The sequence below is a fragment of the Mytilus galloprovincialis genome, chromosome 8, assembly GCF_965363235.1.
Source record: "Mytilus galloprovincialis chromosome 8, xbMytGall1.hap1.1, whole genome shotgun sequence".
NCBI lineage: Eukaryota > Metazoa > Mollusca > Bivalvia > Mytilida > Mytilidae > Mytilus > Mytilus galloprovincialis.
This window is the reverse complement of record NC_134845.1, coordinates 39,199,413-39,217,184: the sequence shown is the minus strand read 5'-3', so window position 1 is coordinate 39,217,184 and position 17,772 is coordinate 39,199,413. Positions and strand designations below refer to the sequence as shown.

The window sequence follows — 17,772 nt, the reverse complement described above, 5'->3', positions numbered from 1 at the left end:
GGTATTCAATCGATTTCCTGTCCGGCGGGCTTGCAAGTTCATGCATCGTTTCACTTCTGTAGGTATTGATCAGTGTACACGACCGTTACTTATAACTTTCCATTTTGAACTATCAGGTGCATGTATAATATACATTTTTGTCTTGCGTGTCCGAAAGTGATATAATATACTAGTCATTACTGAACTCATACGCTTGTTTATAAATAACATTTCTGGTGTAAAGAATATTATTTATAAAAAAAAAAATAATACAAAAAAAAATAATTGAAGAAATACAAATCTATTTACATATTTTTCCAAGGGTTAATTTGGGAAAATGTAACATATACTCGTTGTCAATAGTTTAGGACAGATTGGAACATACCAGAATTATTTATCTAAAAAAATGTGCGCACTTGTCGACGATTCGTGTATAATTACGCCTGGTAGAAAGTTACGGAACTATAGTCAATAGCGCAATTTAAAATATGTATACATGTATACATTGAACATAAGAAAGAAACATACATTTTGTGTAAATTGTGGTAAAAGTTTTGTAAATAGACTAGTCCATGTATGCCAACAGTATGTAATCAACGAATTCGATAGACTATTGTATACCAAAAGAAGAAGAAGAAAAAAAAGAAACAATTTGATTTAAATACAGGTCAATTTATAACTTGGTTTGGTTCATCGAAGTTAAGAACATAGTAAACTCACAGATTTATATATCAATTAAATTGTTCTCGAATAAAGGACGAAATTCGTCATCATCACAATTGTTCCAACATTCATGTAAAATATATGCAACTGGACGTACACTAATAATCCCCAAGGAATGTGAATATTTTCTAGGAAAACTATTGAGTATCAATTTCGGGATTTATTTTCTTTCTTGATATTCAAAGACAGCAATTTAAAGAATAAACTGCTTGTCGGATATTTGTCCGCTTTAGGGGTATTCTTGCAAGTTGAACAGACTTATAATAACATTCAAAAATAGGGAAAGATAACATTAAATTCGTTGTCTTTTAATTTTTTAAACATCGTTGATCAAATAGTTATTTAAGTATATATATACGTTGGGAGACGACGATTATTATAGTTGTCTCAGATTTTTAATAAGGACGTTCCCCATTATGAATAAATTTGGTTGACGTTTATCACACTTGAAAAGAATATCTATTCGTAATTTTTCGATTCCATTACAAAAATATTTTTTTCTTTATTCGTACATATTATATTCCGCTTCGGTAGAGTTATCTTCAGATAGTTTCATATATTAATTAATACATGGCTTTCAAAAGTCTAAATGTAAGTGTTCTCGTACATTTTTTCGCCTAATAAAGACAAATAAAAATGATTTAGTAAAGCTATTTCTAATTTCTAAGTCCCCCTTTTTTATGAGACATAAATCAAGGACAAGACTTGTATATCATTTCATTCTGACATATGAATTAAGTTTCCCGTCTTTAACCGAAAATTGTGTATTTCTTAGTAAATTAACTTATTTGAATTCAAATAAATAATAGCACCAAATATAATTAAATAATTCCACGGCGACCAATTTTTATTTGTCACCAACTTGAATATGTATTTTTAATGTGTGTATTAAATGCTACCACTGATCCGATTAGACAGTCACACCTGGCAAGGTGTGCCCTAGAGGCGTGGTTAAATACCGAAGTGCAAATAACAATTTACCTTTCAACAAGCCATCTACGAGTATTGCCACAGAACCGTGAATACACACATCGTATAAACCTAGCCATAGCAGAGATAGTAAAAGGTCAATAATAGTACACCAACATATTGTCTTTACAGATTATTGTACTTTAATTTGTTCACCTTATCAGTCCGAAAATGCATTTATTAAAAATAAATTTATAACTTTTTGTGTTGTCTACAAAAATAATTCGAATATATACGTTTAACATAGATAATTTATCTCACGAATGAGTACAATTGAACGTCTGTGCGTTTTATCTTCTTATTATCGGATGGTTATTAGATAAAGCATAAGTCATCGGCGCGCTTACGATTACGTTAAAATATGATTAAAAACCAAGACTTTTAATGATTGTATTTTAAATCCCGGCATGCAAAAATCAGGAGAAAACGTCACGACCTACAGGAAGTAGTTGAAATTTTTTCATTAATTATTGAATTTCTCCTTTATTACTGCACATATAGCGATAAAACTTTGTGAATATATATATTATGTCATAATGAACATATTTAAACCATAAGTAAAAAATCGTGAATTTTCCCTTTAAAAGTCGATTGCAAAGGATGTTGAACTTAGACTAAATTTGGCATAAAAATTTAAATTATTTGCATTTTCCCTCACAGTACATTGATTGTGAAATTTATATTGTGCAGTATTATAGGATAAAAAAAAATGCTTAAGTATAAAACTCTAATGTTAAAGTGACTTAAAAAATAATTTTGTATGTCCTACAGGAGCTAGATATGGTAGAAGAGCTACATGGATTGGAGCAAGTGGTGACCAGACATTTATGAGAATTGATGAGTCCCTGATTAATGCTCATATACTGGCTGCTTCCAAAGTCTTTGCCAATCAAACTAGTATTGGTAAGAATTGAAACAATAATAGATAATTTTGTCTTCTCTCTACAAATTTGTATTTACTTCATACTAAATAAGTTGGTTTGGCAGAAAACCAAAGTATGTAAACGTCTAAAATGTATACTTAGTAATAATTACATGATAGTTAGGCCAACTAAAATTAATTAGTAGATTTTCATCCAAATTTTTGAAAAAAATGGGTCGGGTGGAAGGATTTAATTTTTTATTTCTTATGAAACCCTCTTGTGACGTGTTCTTCAAATATGCAAGAGTAATAATAAGTTTATATTATGTATATACATATAAGGAATGGGTACATAATATTTCAAATCTTAACATGAATAAAAATCTCTAATTGGCAACCACTGTTCTACATGTAATAGCTGCTTTAGAAACCTAAACAGCAAAAACATAAAAGAAGAATGCTCCCCTCAGTTAGACTATCTTCACCACATTTAGTGTCTTTTTAAGCGACCATTTTTTTGTCTCCATAAAATTAAACAAATATGCAACTAAAGAATTACGAGTTCAGAATAAAATGAAACTGTTTTGAAAACGAAAGGGTTGGTGCTTTTATGATTAATATGTAAAACATGAACTTAACCAAAAAAGAGAAGATGTTTAATAGCTCTATTAAGGGTATTGGGAAAGAAGGTGTTTGTGCTGTTTGTCATTAAAAAAGCCATGGGTAAATCTAAGTGTATGTTTGCCGACTTTTTGAACTCAATTGTACTGTCATAAATCTAACAAGTTCGTGCTTGCGTCATTTTAATTATACAGTTATGGTTTTGTACGAATGTGTTCCACGATTCAAGCTCTTTTGGTATAATTCATAGTCCACAATTCCTGCCACAAAGTCATTTTATCAATAAAAAAATCCACCGTTTTCTTAATCACAGAAATTTGTGTCATACCGCGATTTGCCATCTTGGACACAGCGTATAACTTGTAACCCGATTATTTCATGCCCTTCTTGAAATCAATCTCTATTCTCGGTAGATGATTTTGTCATCGTAGAGCTGCAGAATCTTTTTTCATTACTCAAAGTAATACAAAAACCGAAAATTGAAACAGGAAGTCTGAAAGGAAACAAAATTTTTGACGGTTACCGGAAAGGGAGATGAACAAATCCGGAAATCGTAAATTTTTCAAAATAAAAAAAATTGGGGCAAGACGATTTCAGAGGGGCGGGCGGGGATGAAAATCTATCAATTAATTTTAATTGGCCTTATAAGCTTGGCTGATGTAAAACACCAGATTTCCCAAGATCCTTTTACTTTTGGAGAGTATAATATAAATGTTCGCTTTGAACTCAATAGTTCACTTTTATTTACTCAAGGCTATTGGAATTTTGGAATAAATATTATTTTACATTGATCAAATTCCTGTTTGCTGAATATTGAAAGCTGTTTTACTTTGGTTTTAGTTAATTTATTAATTTGTTAAAAAAGTTTAAATTATAATATTTCATTTGATTATTACTTCGCCAGGTCTGATACCAACTGGAGAAGAGAATAGAGCAGTTATGAAATGTCTGATGATCAACAAAGTGGATGGCAGCTGTAGAAGGTAAGTCTTATGTCTGGTTTTTGGGTACAGTCAATATTGACTTCAAAAGGTTAGAACTATAAGGTTCACTACTAATTTTGAAGGAAAAAGGTTTCGAAGGGTTGCGTCACAGCTAATTTGAAAGGAAACTGTCATAAATTTTGCAGAATTCTGCCAAAAGTCAAGATTTTACAAAATTCATCTCTATGTCGTCACAAATATATCACTTATGATGCAATTGTTGAAAAGATTTGTAACCTGCAAAAATATTGGACATTTTAGCAAAAGTAAATTTTTACATCATTTTCGCAGTGAAAAAAAACCCAGATTTTTAGGGCCAAAATAATGAGCAGTGAGCCAACTCCTTTGTATCTTGTATATCAATCTAAAAATTGTTTGGCTAAAAAGTCTCACTCATTTTATTTCAGTTTTGGAGGCATTGACCAGATAGATCTTTCTAAACAAGCTGTATGTCTAGATCCTGTGTATGATGTTTTATGGAGGCAAGTTATTTATAGATGCACATTAGTAAAGATTGGATAGTAAAAGTCAAGTAGATTTGACAATCTTATTACAATTTATAAATGGATAATTAAAAATATATAATATTTTTGAACAACAGATGCATATCACAAAATCAAACATTTTTGGTTCATTTCAGATTGTTACAGTGACTAACAGTTTAAACAAAATTTCAACTTTGATAGTAAAAAAACAACTTTAACAGTGCTTATTTGCTTTCAAAGTGGGATTGACTTCTTTTTTTACTGATCAAATCAAATCAAATCAAAATTTTATTTATTGTCGATACATAGTAAAAAAAGTAACACAAGCTCTAGTGAGCTTTTAAAATCGACATTATAAAAAATTACACACAAGCAAATAACATGCAAACAAAACACACATATTAAGACAAACATACATACATTATAGCAGGATATTGAAAGCACATACATGACATAAGCAAATAAAATTATACTGTTCAATACTTATATGTATCACACATGTATGAGACTTGCAAGAATAACACATTTGCCTCAACATAGTGCAACTCATATTATATTCTGATGATTCACATATATTAAAAGTTTGAAATATGTATAAATTTTATTTTCATTATAGTTACAGTCCAGAAAACAGGGAAGTAAGCTGTTTTAACAGTTTGGTGACAGAAGCACGACCTTTGACCTCACAAGGTCACCAACAATGTGGTTTATTTAAACCAGAATTAGCTGTTCCTGTTAAAATGGGTCATAAAGCTACAAGGTCACATTGTGCATTGCATGTTTTAGGTATGAATTGGATTTATTGTAATTTTAACTTTATAACTTTGCACATTTCATTCCAGTTGTTAAGTTTTAACAATTGTATCTGAAAAATGTACTGAATAATCTCATTGCCTAATAATATGTTTACACTATTTAAATTTCTTTCGTTTTTCTAATTGAAAAATATGAAAAAAAGGAAATAAATAAAACAAAATCTGGCTGTATATGAGCAAACACTCATGTATTATTCTAAGAAGTTGTCAAAAGTATATTAGCTTATGGTTGAAAGATGTTTAGTGGTTTTCTTTAAGTCATTGATTTGAAAGGTACATTTAAATTTTAATTCGTAAACTCAAACGAATATAAAATATTTATCAAATAACCACAAACTCTCACATGGGAGACGCCACTTGCAGAGACAAGTGCACATTTATTATTCGTATATGTACAAAGAAATCAATGTTTTTGTGTAAATACACCGATCATTCTCAGCTGGTGCTGGTTACCGCATACTAAAGGTCAACAAATCTGAAAGTAAATAATATAAAATTATTATATTATTTATTTGGAAAAGTGCTACTGGTCACTTTAACTGCAATGGCTCGAATGACTTTAAACTACCTGAATTCATTCGTGCATGAAACTTTGAACCCCATTCAAACCGACCTTACTATAAATAACTAAACATGTGTTAACTGTAAACAACAACAACATTCTTACATGTTCGACTTTTGTACAACTTTGATAAATACATGTAGTAAGTGCTTTGATACTGACATGATTTGTGGTAACAAACTTTTTGTAACATCTCTGTTGAGAAGTTTTAAAAGAAGTAATGTTCTAACTTTATCAGGCAAAGTCGACTTGAGATGACTTTGGTTATTGTTATGCCCCTGTCATATATCTCTTTATGTGTTTTAGCCTTGTGCATCCTTGGCTTTCAAATGTTTGGGCAAGTCTTTCTGATGAAGGTATACCAGAAAATAGCTTCAGAAGCACTCAATTGATAAAGTTTTATTTTTATTTGATGTATTATGAATTGATATACAATATTAGGTCAATGTCAGGAAAATATAAACTTTTTCGTATGAGGCTGAGAAAGTGGGGAAAGGAGAGGTTCTACAGAGCCCTTCTCAAGTATTGCGCCGAGTACAAAAAAGTTTATATTTTTATGATATTGACCTAATATTATTTTTATACTGCAACTAAAATTAATGAAATGATAGCTTTTTTAATTGTAAAACAAATGTCAAACTTATTTTCATCCCTTAATGGACCTCCGATTGTGGAGAAATGGTTCCATGATGAAATTGACATTATATAAGATATAGTTATGTACCTATATTTAGGAAATAAACATAACTAGTTGCAGTATAAATCCGCTTATTGCACTAAATTAGATAAGATATGTGCAAGGTTACAAGTTAGCATGCTACAACACACAAACTCATTTTGAAGACTTGATATTATCAAATATTACACACTATCCAAAAAGTACATGATTCATTTGCTCAACTATATGTGTAATGTGTAGTAACTTTTACCAACAGGTTGTTTAGACACTCTGAATCTAGCCCAGCAATTAAATCTAACAGTGAAAGAAGAGGCTAAGGAGAAACAGTCTACAGCTAAAGTTTACTCCAAAGAGGACTATGCTGTTGTCAATAGATTTGCTAGTAAGTATAATTATAAGTTCATTCTAGAACATTTTATTATGCCCCTGTCATAGCGGAGAGGGTATTTAGTTTCATCCTTGTCCATCTGTATGTCAGTCTGTCAATATCCATGTCCCGAAATTGGTTTCCTCAACCAAATGCTATAAAAAATTGTACAAGATGCTAGTTATAAAAAAAAGTTTGAGTTTGGGTAGCATCCTTTTTATCATTCTTGAGTTATGTTTATTTAAAACATTAAATGCAATGTTTGACACCGTCCCCATTTATTAGTATTTGTGTCTGATTCTATGTCCATCAGTAGTTGTATATGTTAACCCCCGACTGTGCAAGGGTTGTATAGCCAGTCAAGGTTGTTAAAAATGTTCATCATCATGTTAACGAAGCCTGGTAGAATTAGTGTATACACACCAAATTTAGTCTTTTAAGATATGAAACTTAGTTTAATGACATTGTTCAAACAAAATTTAAATTCAAAACAGATCAACAAATTTATTTTGGTCTTTGTATTGTTGGTTCTCTGTTTTATTTTCATTCTTTATGGAATTGTTAAAAAAAAATTAGCAATATATTACCACTATAAAACTCCTTTCTATGTTATTTATTTATATTTCATGGATACATTCAGTTTAATTTTTTCTTGCAGGTCATGGAGGAGGGTGGGGATACTCAGGTCATTCAATGGAGGCTGTCAGATTTATGTGTGATACTGATGTCTTGTTGGGAGGATTTGGTCTTTTTGGAGGACGTGGTGAATACTATGGCAGAATCAAGGTAAGAAGAATATACATGACATCACATTTATGACTTTTATTGTTGTGAAGGCAAGTTATGATCTGAAAATATACATTTTAGAAGTTTGATTTGTAATTTTCTAAAAGTTATATCTGTATCTGATTTTCTTGAGTGCTTGCCTTAATAATTTAGAATTAGTGAATGAATTTTCAATCTTCTAGCAATGACTCTCAATGGTTATCTGTACAAAATGTATATATTTAGCTATAACACAATGAAACTACCACAAGTCTTTACTCTTTTGTGTTGAAATAAGCTTAAAACATCATATTGCCCAGTATTGCCCAGTAATACCCATTTCAGGGAGTATTGCCCAGCCCGGGAAAACCCGGGTTTTCCCACCTGGGTTTTCCCGGGCGGTAATACTTTGCCAACCCTGTGCCTTATGTAATGGAGGTTGTGGGTTTAACCCTTGTAGAGTCTAGCCAACATTACAAAATTAACATTTACTGCTTTTCTGATAAGCACACAGTATTTTAGAAAAGAGCAAAGACTGGTCAGCTCAGAGTTAGAATGTCTTTTCACAAATTCTCTTTTCATTTTTTTTTTCCAATATTATGAATGAAAGTTGGAGGTCTGCTTAGTACAATAATACATTCACTCTTGTTTTTATTGACAATCTTAAAACAGATGATTCAGTTTACATAACCAAAATGAAAGCAAATAAACAAGTTTATTTTGCATTATGTATGATTCTAGCAAAAGAATGTTTATTTTCTAGTTGTTTGAACTGGGCCCAGATGGAGGGGACAATGAGACAGATGGAGAAATGCTTGGAGAATCTGATGAAGTGGTATATGAGTGTGGAGCCAGGTAGGGTATTCTTGTCAGATATCAGTAGGTCTATAGATTACACATTTCTATTGGTTGATAAACATCATTTGATGCTAGGAGTAGCTTTCATAATTTAAAAAATCTACCGCTTGCACATTTTTAATATCAGGTAAAAATTTAAAAGGAGCATTTAATTTTTTGCGTCGTATAATGCTATCATGATGTTGTTGTCTGCATCGTCCGAAGACACATTAGTTTCCGTACAATAACTTTAGTTTTAGTGAATGGATCTCTATAAATTTTTACCAGAAGGTTAAATACCACTAAAGGAAGGTTGGAATTGATTTTGGGGGTTATGGTCCCAATAGTTTAGGAATAAGGGACCAAAAAGGGGGGCCCAAAATAAGCATTTTTGTAGTTTTCAAACAATAACTTGTGTTTAAGTGGATGAATCTCTCTGAAATTATACCATAAGTTTCCATACCATGAAGGAATGGTAAGTATGGACTTTGGCGGGTTGTGGGTCAAAATGTTTTGGAATTAGGGGCAAAAAAGGGGAAAAAATAGTTTTTTTTCTGGTCAATGGACAATTAAGACAATTTAAAAGCAGTGTAAAGGAGGTAATTCAAAAACATTTAACATACAATGTTGGGTATTGTCAGAATTAACTCCCTTACACTACTTGTAAATTATTTATAAAGAAATATCAGGTTTTGTACTAATTGCAAAAAAGGGGAGGGGGGGTAGAAGCTTTCAATTTTTTTTTCCAAATTTCTCAAATATCAAATTTTTGAAAAGTTTGAAGAAGAAATCTTTAATTGCACAATATTGCGCAATAGATTTCTAAGATCTTGACATTTGTTTTGTGTCAAAACTCCTATTATGTCAAAAATTTGATCACAATACAAATTCAGAGCTGTATCAAGCTTGAATGTTGTGTCCATACTTGCCCCAACTGTTCTGGGTTCGACCTCTGCGGTCGTATAAAGCTGTGCCCTGCGGAGCACCTGGTTTTAATTTTAATAAGAAACTTGTATATTGCATATTTAGTGTAATTTTAATTTGCATTTTTGAATTAACAATACTTCTTACAAGAGGTACATCACTTGATTTTGATCACCTTCAATTAAAAAAAAATGCATTTCATGCAGTGACAAATTTATATCAGTCACTTGCTTTTAGAATGATGTGCAAACATTTCAGTTATTTTTTATTTTTTTAGGGAAAAATATGCAATGATGTTTGATGAACCTATCCAGATACAGGCCCAATGTTGGTATGTGGCCTGGGCCAGAATTTCTGGTCCAAGCAGTGACTGTGGATCCAATGGTCAGCCAGTTATTTCCACTGATGACCAGTAAGTTATGAGACTTATTTGCCACAGAATTAAAATTACAAATAGAAGTAAATATAATGCTTAGATCCTTTACAATAAAATTATAGTATTTTTAAAGATCAACTTATAGTAAGTTTTGTTTGTTTTAATAAATGACTTGTCACTTGTGTTGTATTTTTCTATTGTCATATTGACAATATGGAATTCATTATTAGTTGTTCTCAAATTCAAGAATAGAATCTCAAATCAAAATGATTATGGAAGATTATTGAAATTAAAGAAGCCAAAAGGTTGTGCCAAATGTTGTTAAGGTCATCTATGCATGAGGATAGAAAAACTAACCATTTTCCAAAAAAAATAATTTGACATGACCTTATTCATATTTTCTTATTTCTGGTCTTTTTATTGCAGATTTTTTAAAAGTTTTAACTGCAGTTTGTGTTTTAAGTAGCTCCTAATACTAACAGGATTTAAATTACCTTTAGTTACCAGGTTAAAATAAATTTTTAATAAGTGAATGCTTCTTTAAAATAGTGATAATTATGTGTTAATGTACTCAGACCTTTATTTGGTGAAGTTGCTGACATTTTAACATGCAAAAAGAAGAAGAAAGTTAGCATTTAAAGGTTAACTTTGTAAGGTAAATATGAGGATAAAGATTTATTTTGAATTGGATATTCCTTGATTTATTTTCAGAGTTGTATTTAAATTTAAGAGTTCTAAAAAGTCCAACAATGGAACAGATGTGAATGCTGGACAAATACCACAATTATTATACAGGTAAGGTTGAAGTATTGCATTAATATTTGTGAACACTGGAAAGACAAGTATTGTATAGTAACTTTCAGGGAACAACGGCAAAAAATATTATAATAGAGCTGAATTATGGACCACGGTAAAATTTCGTTTGATACAAATAAAGACAATTATCAATACAAAAAAAAAGAGAAAGAATTTGTGCAAAGAAGTCCTTTACAGTTTATCAATTGTCATGTTTTGCCTGTTCAATTGTAAGTTAACATTTTACATAATCCTCCAACAACCAACATGCTTTGAGTAATTTTGCTTTCATCAAAAGGACAGATAACAATAAATGTCATTGACCCATGTCCAAAATATAGTTTCACCTCCTGCCATCAACATTGACCCTAAGGAGGAAGAATACAATAGACCGTTTCAACAAACTTTTGACAGTAAAAGTCCCATTAGAGATATTGATACTAATTTGTGGCTAGTATGTACATATGCCACCAATACATAAGGGGTGTCATATTTTTACAAATTGAAATTGTGATATGCATAGGGCTATGGATTTATGATATGCAATGCACAAGGCCTCACTGTGATTTTGAGATGAAGAACAGCAATAAAAGCACTGTTCCTTTTCTATTTTGTGCTTTTTACTGTGCACATCCAGATATTTTGTCATGGAAAGTTACCCCATGTCCTTTCTTATCTAACAGATTAGACCATTTATAATTAAAAATGCTTACATCTTTACAGATTACCATCTAGAGAGAACAGTGGTGTTGTCAGAAAAGTAGATTATGTTGAACCAGCACATATCCTTGGTCAGGACTTCTCTTGCTCAGTAACCCCTGTAAGTTGGTGTTATTACCAGTGTATATTTATCATAGTGTGAGATACTCATCCATTAGGCATTAAGTTATATGTCCATCTATTAGTCCAATGATCTATCCACTTGTCCATCTTGTATAAAATTTCCATTTACGGCAAAATGAAAATGATAACGCATAAAAAATATATGATGATGGGGGTGCGATTGCCAATGTAATTAAATTTTAAAGGTATGCTTGATTTTTCAGCATAGTCAGGATAAGGCATAGTTTTGATATGAAATGACTGCCACTTTAATTAAACTTGTGACAAAAATGCTTGAAATTGCAGAATTTAACATAAGGGTAATGGGGCTATGAATAAAGGAATTTATATCTACAAATCAGAACTTTTTGAAAAAAAAGTCATTTATTAATGCTATTCAACTAATTTAACAGATGAATACGATATGTGCATAATGGGGCATTGGAATGCTTTTATATTTCTTTTATTTTAACCTTGAATTTTATGTATTCTCTATCATGAAAATAAAAAAATGAAAATGATTTTTTTTTAGTTTTTAAGTCTAACATATCTCCAAATTAATTTTTAGGAATCATAATACATTCAGTTCATTAAATGTATCAAATGATTATATGAAGTTTCTTCAACTTTATTTTCAGGAATGTTTCGAAGCTCTTCTCTCATTGATCCAATGGTCGTGGACTACATTTAATTCTTCCATTATTGAAGCAGACGGCATAAAGGGAGATAATTACAACGCTGCTTTATCAGACATCAAACAATTAGTCTACGTCAACAAGGCCTGTCTACGATTGATTAGAACTTATGTAGGACAAATCTACCCTGATGGAAGTAAGTCTACAAACTGCTGAACAAATTTTGATTATTTTAAAGTTATTTTGCTGCTGTAAACATTTCTCTTGTAATAAAATATAAAGGGTCATTTAGCTTGAAAATATCAGGTTACAAAATATGACAATTTTGAGATTGTTCAAATCTATGTGATTCTCAAAGAATAAATCATATTATTGACTACTTTAAAGTGAACATGTTTACAGCAACAAAAATCTCAGTCAATATAATCCCTCGAGCTCAGCTCTTGTGGTTATATTGGTGTATCTAGTTGATATAGGTGATATTGACCATATCAGATGATATTCTCTTTTTTAAATACCCTGAGTCTGATTAAGTATAATGATAGTCTGTTTTATATGTTGATAATACTGAATGTTTAACAACAACTATCAATTAACTAATATGTGTTGATAAAAATCTGTTTTTATTTTCATTTAAATTTGTAACTTCCCTTTCTTCAGCAACTTCACATAGAACAGTGACCGAATCAGAGAAATTAGCAGAATGTATCGGCAAAACACAAGACTTACTTAGAACAATTTTAGCGGAGGAAGTTCAACCTTCAACGAAGGTCAGAGTGTACCTCTCTGAGCCAGGCAGTCATTCCTTGTTCCATCAGTTAGAAGAGGAAGTACTCAATGAATGCCACATCACATTCAGAGCCTGTTTCCATGCATTTTATCCCACGGGAAATCTGAAGTGGTTATGTTTGTGTGATCTCCTTGGAATGTTGGACCCTGTAAGTACAATTTATAACCTAAAATGCAAAAGTTAAATATGTTGTACATATTATGACTGAAGTTTTACATCTAACAAAGAAGGTAACCCAAGCCAAACATATTATGACTAAAGTGTTTAATTTGTGTAAGAGAAGGTAACCAAAAGTTTTGAAAATTTGTTGGTTTAGTGTGATTAGATTCTACAATACTATTTGAAAATAACAATCGTACATTTTTACACAAAAAGGGTCTTGTGGATTGATGCGTTTCATCAGTATTTCAATACTGTACTCTATATCAAGGACAATGAAAAAAAATGTAATAGGAGTAAAATACGGGAGCCATGACCAGGCTTCAATCACAAAAATTTTACAATGCTCAGTTCTTCATTTTGATTTTAAGAGCTATTTGTGGTAATGATACATACCTTCAAATTTTGGATGCAGATATTTAAGAATTATCTTTAAAAAAAATGTATGGAGCAATTTAGATGCCTGTAAGTAAAGTAAGATCTCTGAACCTGTATTTCAGTCAAAATGACAAAAATTGTCTCTAGCAATTTTACAATGCAGTTACATCCGATCTAAATGAATGTGTAGGCAAAGGTAATTTCTTTGGTTAGCTTGCTTGCTAGCTGAACCGTAAACTACCCTCCTTTAAGAGTAGACTAGTCCGACAGATAACCAATCTATCTGTCTGTAGGACTAGGTTACTTCGAAAGAAGGGTATTATTTTAATTTTAGTTTCTTGTGTACAATTTGGAAATTAGTATGGCGTTCATTATCACTGGACTAGTATATATTTGTTTGGGGGCCAGCTGAAGGACGCCTCCGGGTGCGGGAATTTCTCGCTACATTGAAGACCTGTTGGTGACCCTCTGCTGTTGTTTTTTATTTGGTCGGGTTGTTGTCTCTTTGACACATTCCCCATTTCCATTCTCAATTTTATAGTATACATAACCTAACAATGACTTCACGGTTCAGCTAGCAAGCAAGCTAGCCAAAGAAATTACTTTTACCTACACACTCATTGACATCGGCTGTAAGATAGTTTAGGCAACAACTATTTATTTAAATGTAAATACTGAAATTATTTTACTTGTGAATTTATTGTCAATATCTTCTTTTCCAGGGGCACTTCAAACATATGGTATATGTTCTTAGTTATATCATTAAACTGTTTCAGCATTATTATTATTTAATTGACATATATTGTTAAAGTGATATTAAATGGATGTTTTGGGATCATGACATATTTTGGGAGGGATGCCATGCTTAAATTCTTAATGCCATGCTTAACTTTCTGTGCTATGCTTCATTTAAATACTGTAGCCAGTTATTAGCAACTGAATAAACTTTTAGGTTTATTTTTAAAATGATCCACAAAATAGGAATTTAACTTTTTGTTTTACTTTTGAGGCTGTCATTTATACATATTAAAGGCAAAAATGAAAAGAGCCAAATAGTGATATTGGTTATAGTCTAGAAATAGTTTGCTTTTGTATTGTTTCCAGAATTCATTAGTTGATATTTTTTTAGGAACAAATAGAATTATATGTAGTTTAGTTTAAAACTAAGCAGTAATTCTCAAATACAGAAAAATGGAACTTGAAAAGTTTGTTCAATTCAAAAAGTATTACAATTGTATCAGAAATTAAGAAATATCAAATTATGTGTCATTAATGTGTGTACCACACACATACATATTTATTGAATGATTTAAAGAAAAACCTTTACAGAGATTGTAAAAGTAGAGTTCTGGTATCTAATTTAGATATGATGAAAGTTAAAAAATTTAAGGAATTGCTGTCATGACATTTAATTTAATACATTGGTTGATAAAGAACATCCATGTAATAGCACTCATGTATCTCTTATCCTAGTCTATACCTAGTTGTATTATTTTTCCTTGAGCCTCAAAAATAATAGCCTATATATTGAGCATGTAATCATCAATTCATTGTCTGTCGAGGGGCAGTGGATTTCAATAAACATTAATTATATTAAACTACCTCTGAAATATTTAGGTTCATAACAGAAATTAATAATAGCATTAAACACTACTGTTGATAGCTCATTCATTTACAATAATAATTCCATATGAGTATATTTCCAAGACATGTAATAATGTATGACGATATAACATGGCCACCAAAAATACTGCACAATACAACATACTACACCAACCATGAATATTTGACTCCTCCGGAAAATAGATATACGAACAAAAAACAAACCAAAAACAAATGGTTGAGATAGACTTTGTAAGGGCACAAAATGTTGTTATGTTAAATGAATTTTTTTTCCTCAAACGCATACTGCAAAATGTAATTTAAATTATAATATTGTGACAAGTGGTTCATAATTTTCAATATTCCTTTAAAAATAGCTTTGAAATTGTTTAATCTCAATTTGTGTTTAATATAATTCAGACCAAAAGGTTTTTATATCCCTGGTGTAGTTTACATATAATTGTAATGAAGCATAATAATATTATGTATGATATTATACCAAGCTCATTTATCTGTCTTTGTGGGGAAGACCTAGTTTTCATCCCCATCAACTGTTTGTGTTCCTGTCCCAATGATCAGTAGTTATTCCACTGATGATAACAATATGTTTCCTTTTAACTCATATTTATATCAGAAATAAAAAGCAGTTTACTTCTTTTAACTCAAATGTTTATGAAATAATAAAAAAAAATGCAGTATCGTGATAATCATAGTTGATTGTAGAATTTGTTCAACTAATTTATGTTTTTTAAGTTCATTCTTTGGTACAATGTCATCATTTAAATACTGGTTCTTTTTTTTTTTAATGAAAATGACACTTTAACATTTTAAATAGACATCTTTTTAACCTCAATTCTATAACTTATTGATAAAAAAATTCCAAAAGTAAAATCATATCTTAACAATTGCAGTTACAAGTAAAACTATAATAGTTTATATTACCATTATTGTAGGAAATGCTGAACATAAATGGTTATGGTAGATTGCTTGCTGCTGTAATGGAAGCTATGTGCCATCCAACCATCCGACTCACCAACATAATGCCAATCAACAGTGAACCGATGACGGAGGAGATTCTTAGACGGCAGTCGGTTGTCATGGATGACAATACAAACAGTATGGCGAGAATCCACGATCAACATAGATTTCCTTTACTGGTTTCACATATGACATACAGAATGGAGGTTTGTGTCCAAAAATGTCAACAAGTATGAAAATGAATGATAACAATACAACAACAAAAAAGAAAACAACATGTTATGAATTTTATGCTTCCAAAGCGCTTCTCTTGATTTACTTTCATCATGAATGTCCAAAGCCAAATATTTACAACATCATTTGATTGGAAAATATTTTGAAATACCATTATATTTATAGGCTCATGTATGTGGTTGTGTAAAAATATGAAAAATGAAATATGAAATGCAATAGAAATTTAGTTTGAAAAAGATTTTCACTAAACTTAAAGTTGAAAAAAATACTATTACACATTTACTGCACCCCTTAACAAAATTCCTGATTGCAAACAATTCATGAAATAAAAAATGTCAAATTTCCAAAAAATTTGGTAAAGCCTATGGACTTTTGACAATATTAGAAAGGAAAATTATAATGATATTTACATTTCAGATCAGTAGACTATTTAATCTATGAAAGAGGCAAATAAAAAAATCTGAACAATCATGTTTAAAAAAAATAATTAACAATGCAAGTTTGTCAATTTAGAAATTCCAAAAATTTTGTTTTCATTTCAGATGGCTGGATTAGGTGGTAACCAGGTATCATTTCGTGAAGTGTTAGATAAACTATTGACAGTTATAACGTTACCTGTGAGACAAGAGCTGGACAGGGATAAACCCTCCTACCCTTCAGTATTGGTGGATAATACATGTGCTTTACTGTCTACTATTATCAGTGAACTGTCAGCTACTTCCATTGGTTTAGAGGTAAGGTTATAGGTCAATGTTATTCAAATTATTATTTAGTATGTTTAAAATTCCAAATGTACCATTTTTTTCTGCTGAGAAAAAACATTGGTGCGCATTAACAAATAAACTTTTAATATTTTGAGTTGTTTGGTACAAAAGATATATCAAGAGGAATTAAATTCAACCAAAGTAGAAAAAAAGATGGATAATTGAAGAAATCTACTTCAACTTACTTCTCTTAATTTGTGAGCTATTTTCACATTTATTGATCGGTGTGAGAAAAAGTTTCTCCTCACTAGTAAGAAATCGTCTCGGCAAATGATAAGTTGAAATTTAATTATGATGTAAAATTTTTCTTGGTTTCTTCTGATTTTTGTGCCGTTATGCAAAAAGGCGACTATGCCTGATGTCGTCACATATAAAGAACATGACGTTCTGCAAATCTTTGAAAAGTGAGGATAAAAATCATTAGAGAAACAGATTCCACCAGTATGACTCTTTTTTTTTATTACATATTTCTCAACTCTCAACAGTTAAATCTTAATAATTTAAAATGCTCGGCAAGCCTTGCACTTTATATATCAGAATTCAATTGTCTTGAGTTGACAAATGTCATAAAATGTCTATGTTGCAGTGTTGGAATTTATGTGTTACACATATACATTTTATTTGGAATATACTGTCTACTATGCAGTTAGAGTGGATTTAGTTAAAGG

At 30.8% G+C, this 17,772-nt stretch overlaps 1 protein-coding gene across 8 annotated transcripts in view; it reads left to right on the top strand.

The window, feature by feature from the left end:
- Window positions 1-17,772, top strand: part of LOC143041899 (E3 ubiquitin-protein ligase MYCBP2-like) — a 115,604-nt gene that overhangs the window by 23,361 nt on the left and 74,471 nt on the right. For 6 of the 8 annotated variants that reach the window (XM_076214033.1, XM_076214038.1, XM_076214036.1 and 3 more), the window contains exons 24-38: window positions 2,443-2,574; window positions 4,059-4,137; window positions 4,545-4,619; window positions 5,239-5,408; window positions 6,935-7,060; window positions 7,704-7,831; window positions 8,574-8,665; window positions 9,849-9,983; window positions 10,659-10,742; window positions 11,466-11,562; window positions 12,203-12,395; window positions 12,860-13,137; window positions 14,249-14,266; window positions 16,082-16,312; window positions 16,883-17,074. In XM_076214033.1, the coding sequence (XP_076070148.1) occupies window positions 2,443-2,574; window positions 4,059-4,137; window positions 4,545-4,619; window positions 5,239-5,408; window positions 6,935-7,060; window positions 7,704-7,831; window positions 8,574-8,665; window positions 9,849-9,983; window positions 10,659-10,742; window positions 11,466-11,562; window positions 12,203-12,395; window positions 12,860-13,137; window positions 14,249-14,266; window positions 16,082-16,312; window positions 16,883-17,074 (2,030 nt within the window). The remainder of the gene's footprint in view (window positions 1-2,442; window positions 2,575-4,058; window positions 4,138-4,544; window positions 4,620-5,238; window positions 5,409-6,934; window positions 7,061-7,703; window positions 7,832-8,573; window positions 8,666-9,848; window positions 9,984-10,658; window positions 10,743-11,465; window positions 11,563-12,202; window positions 12,396-12,859; window positions 13,138-14,248; window positions 14,267-16,081; window positions 16,313-16,882; window positions 17,075-17,772) is intronic. The other 2 variants (XM_076214039.1, XM_076214037.1) reach the window with 1 other exon arrangement.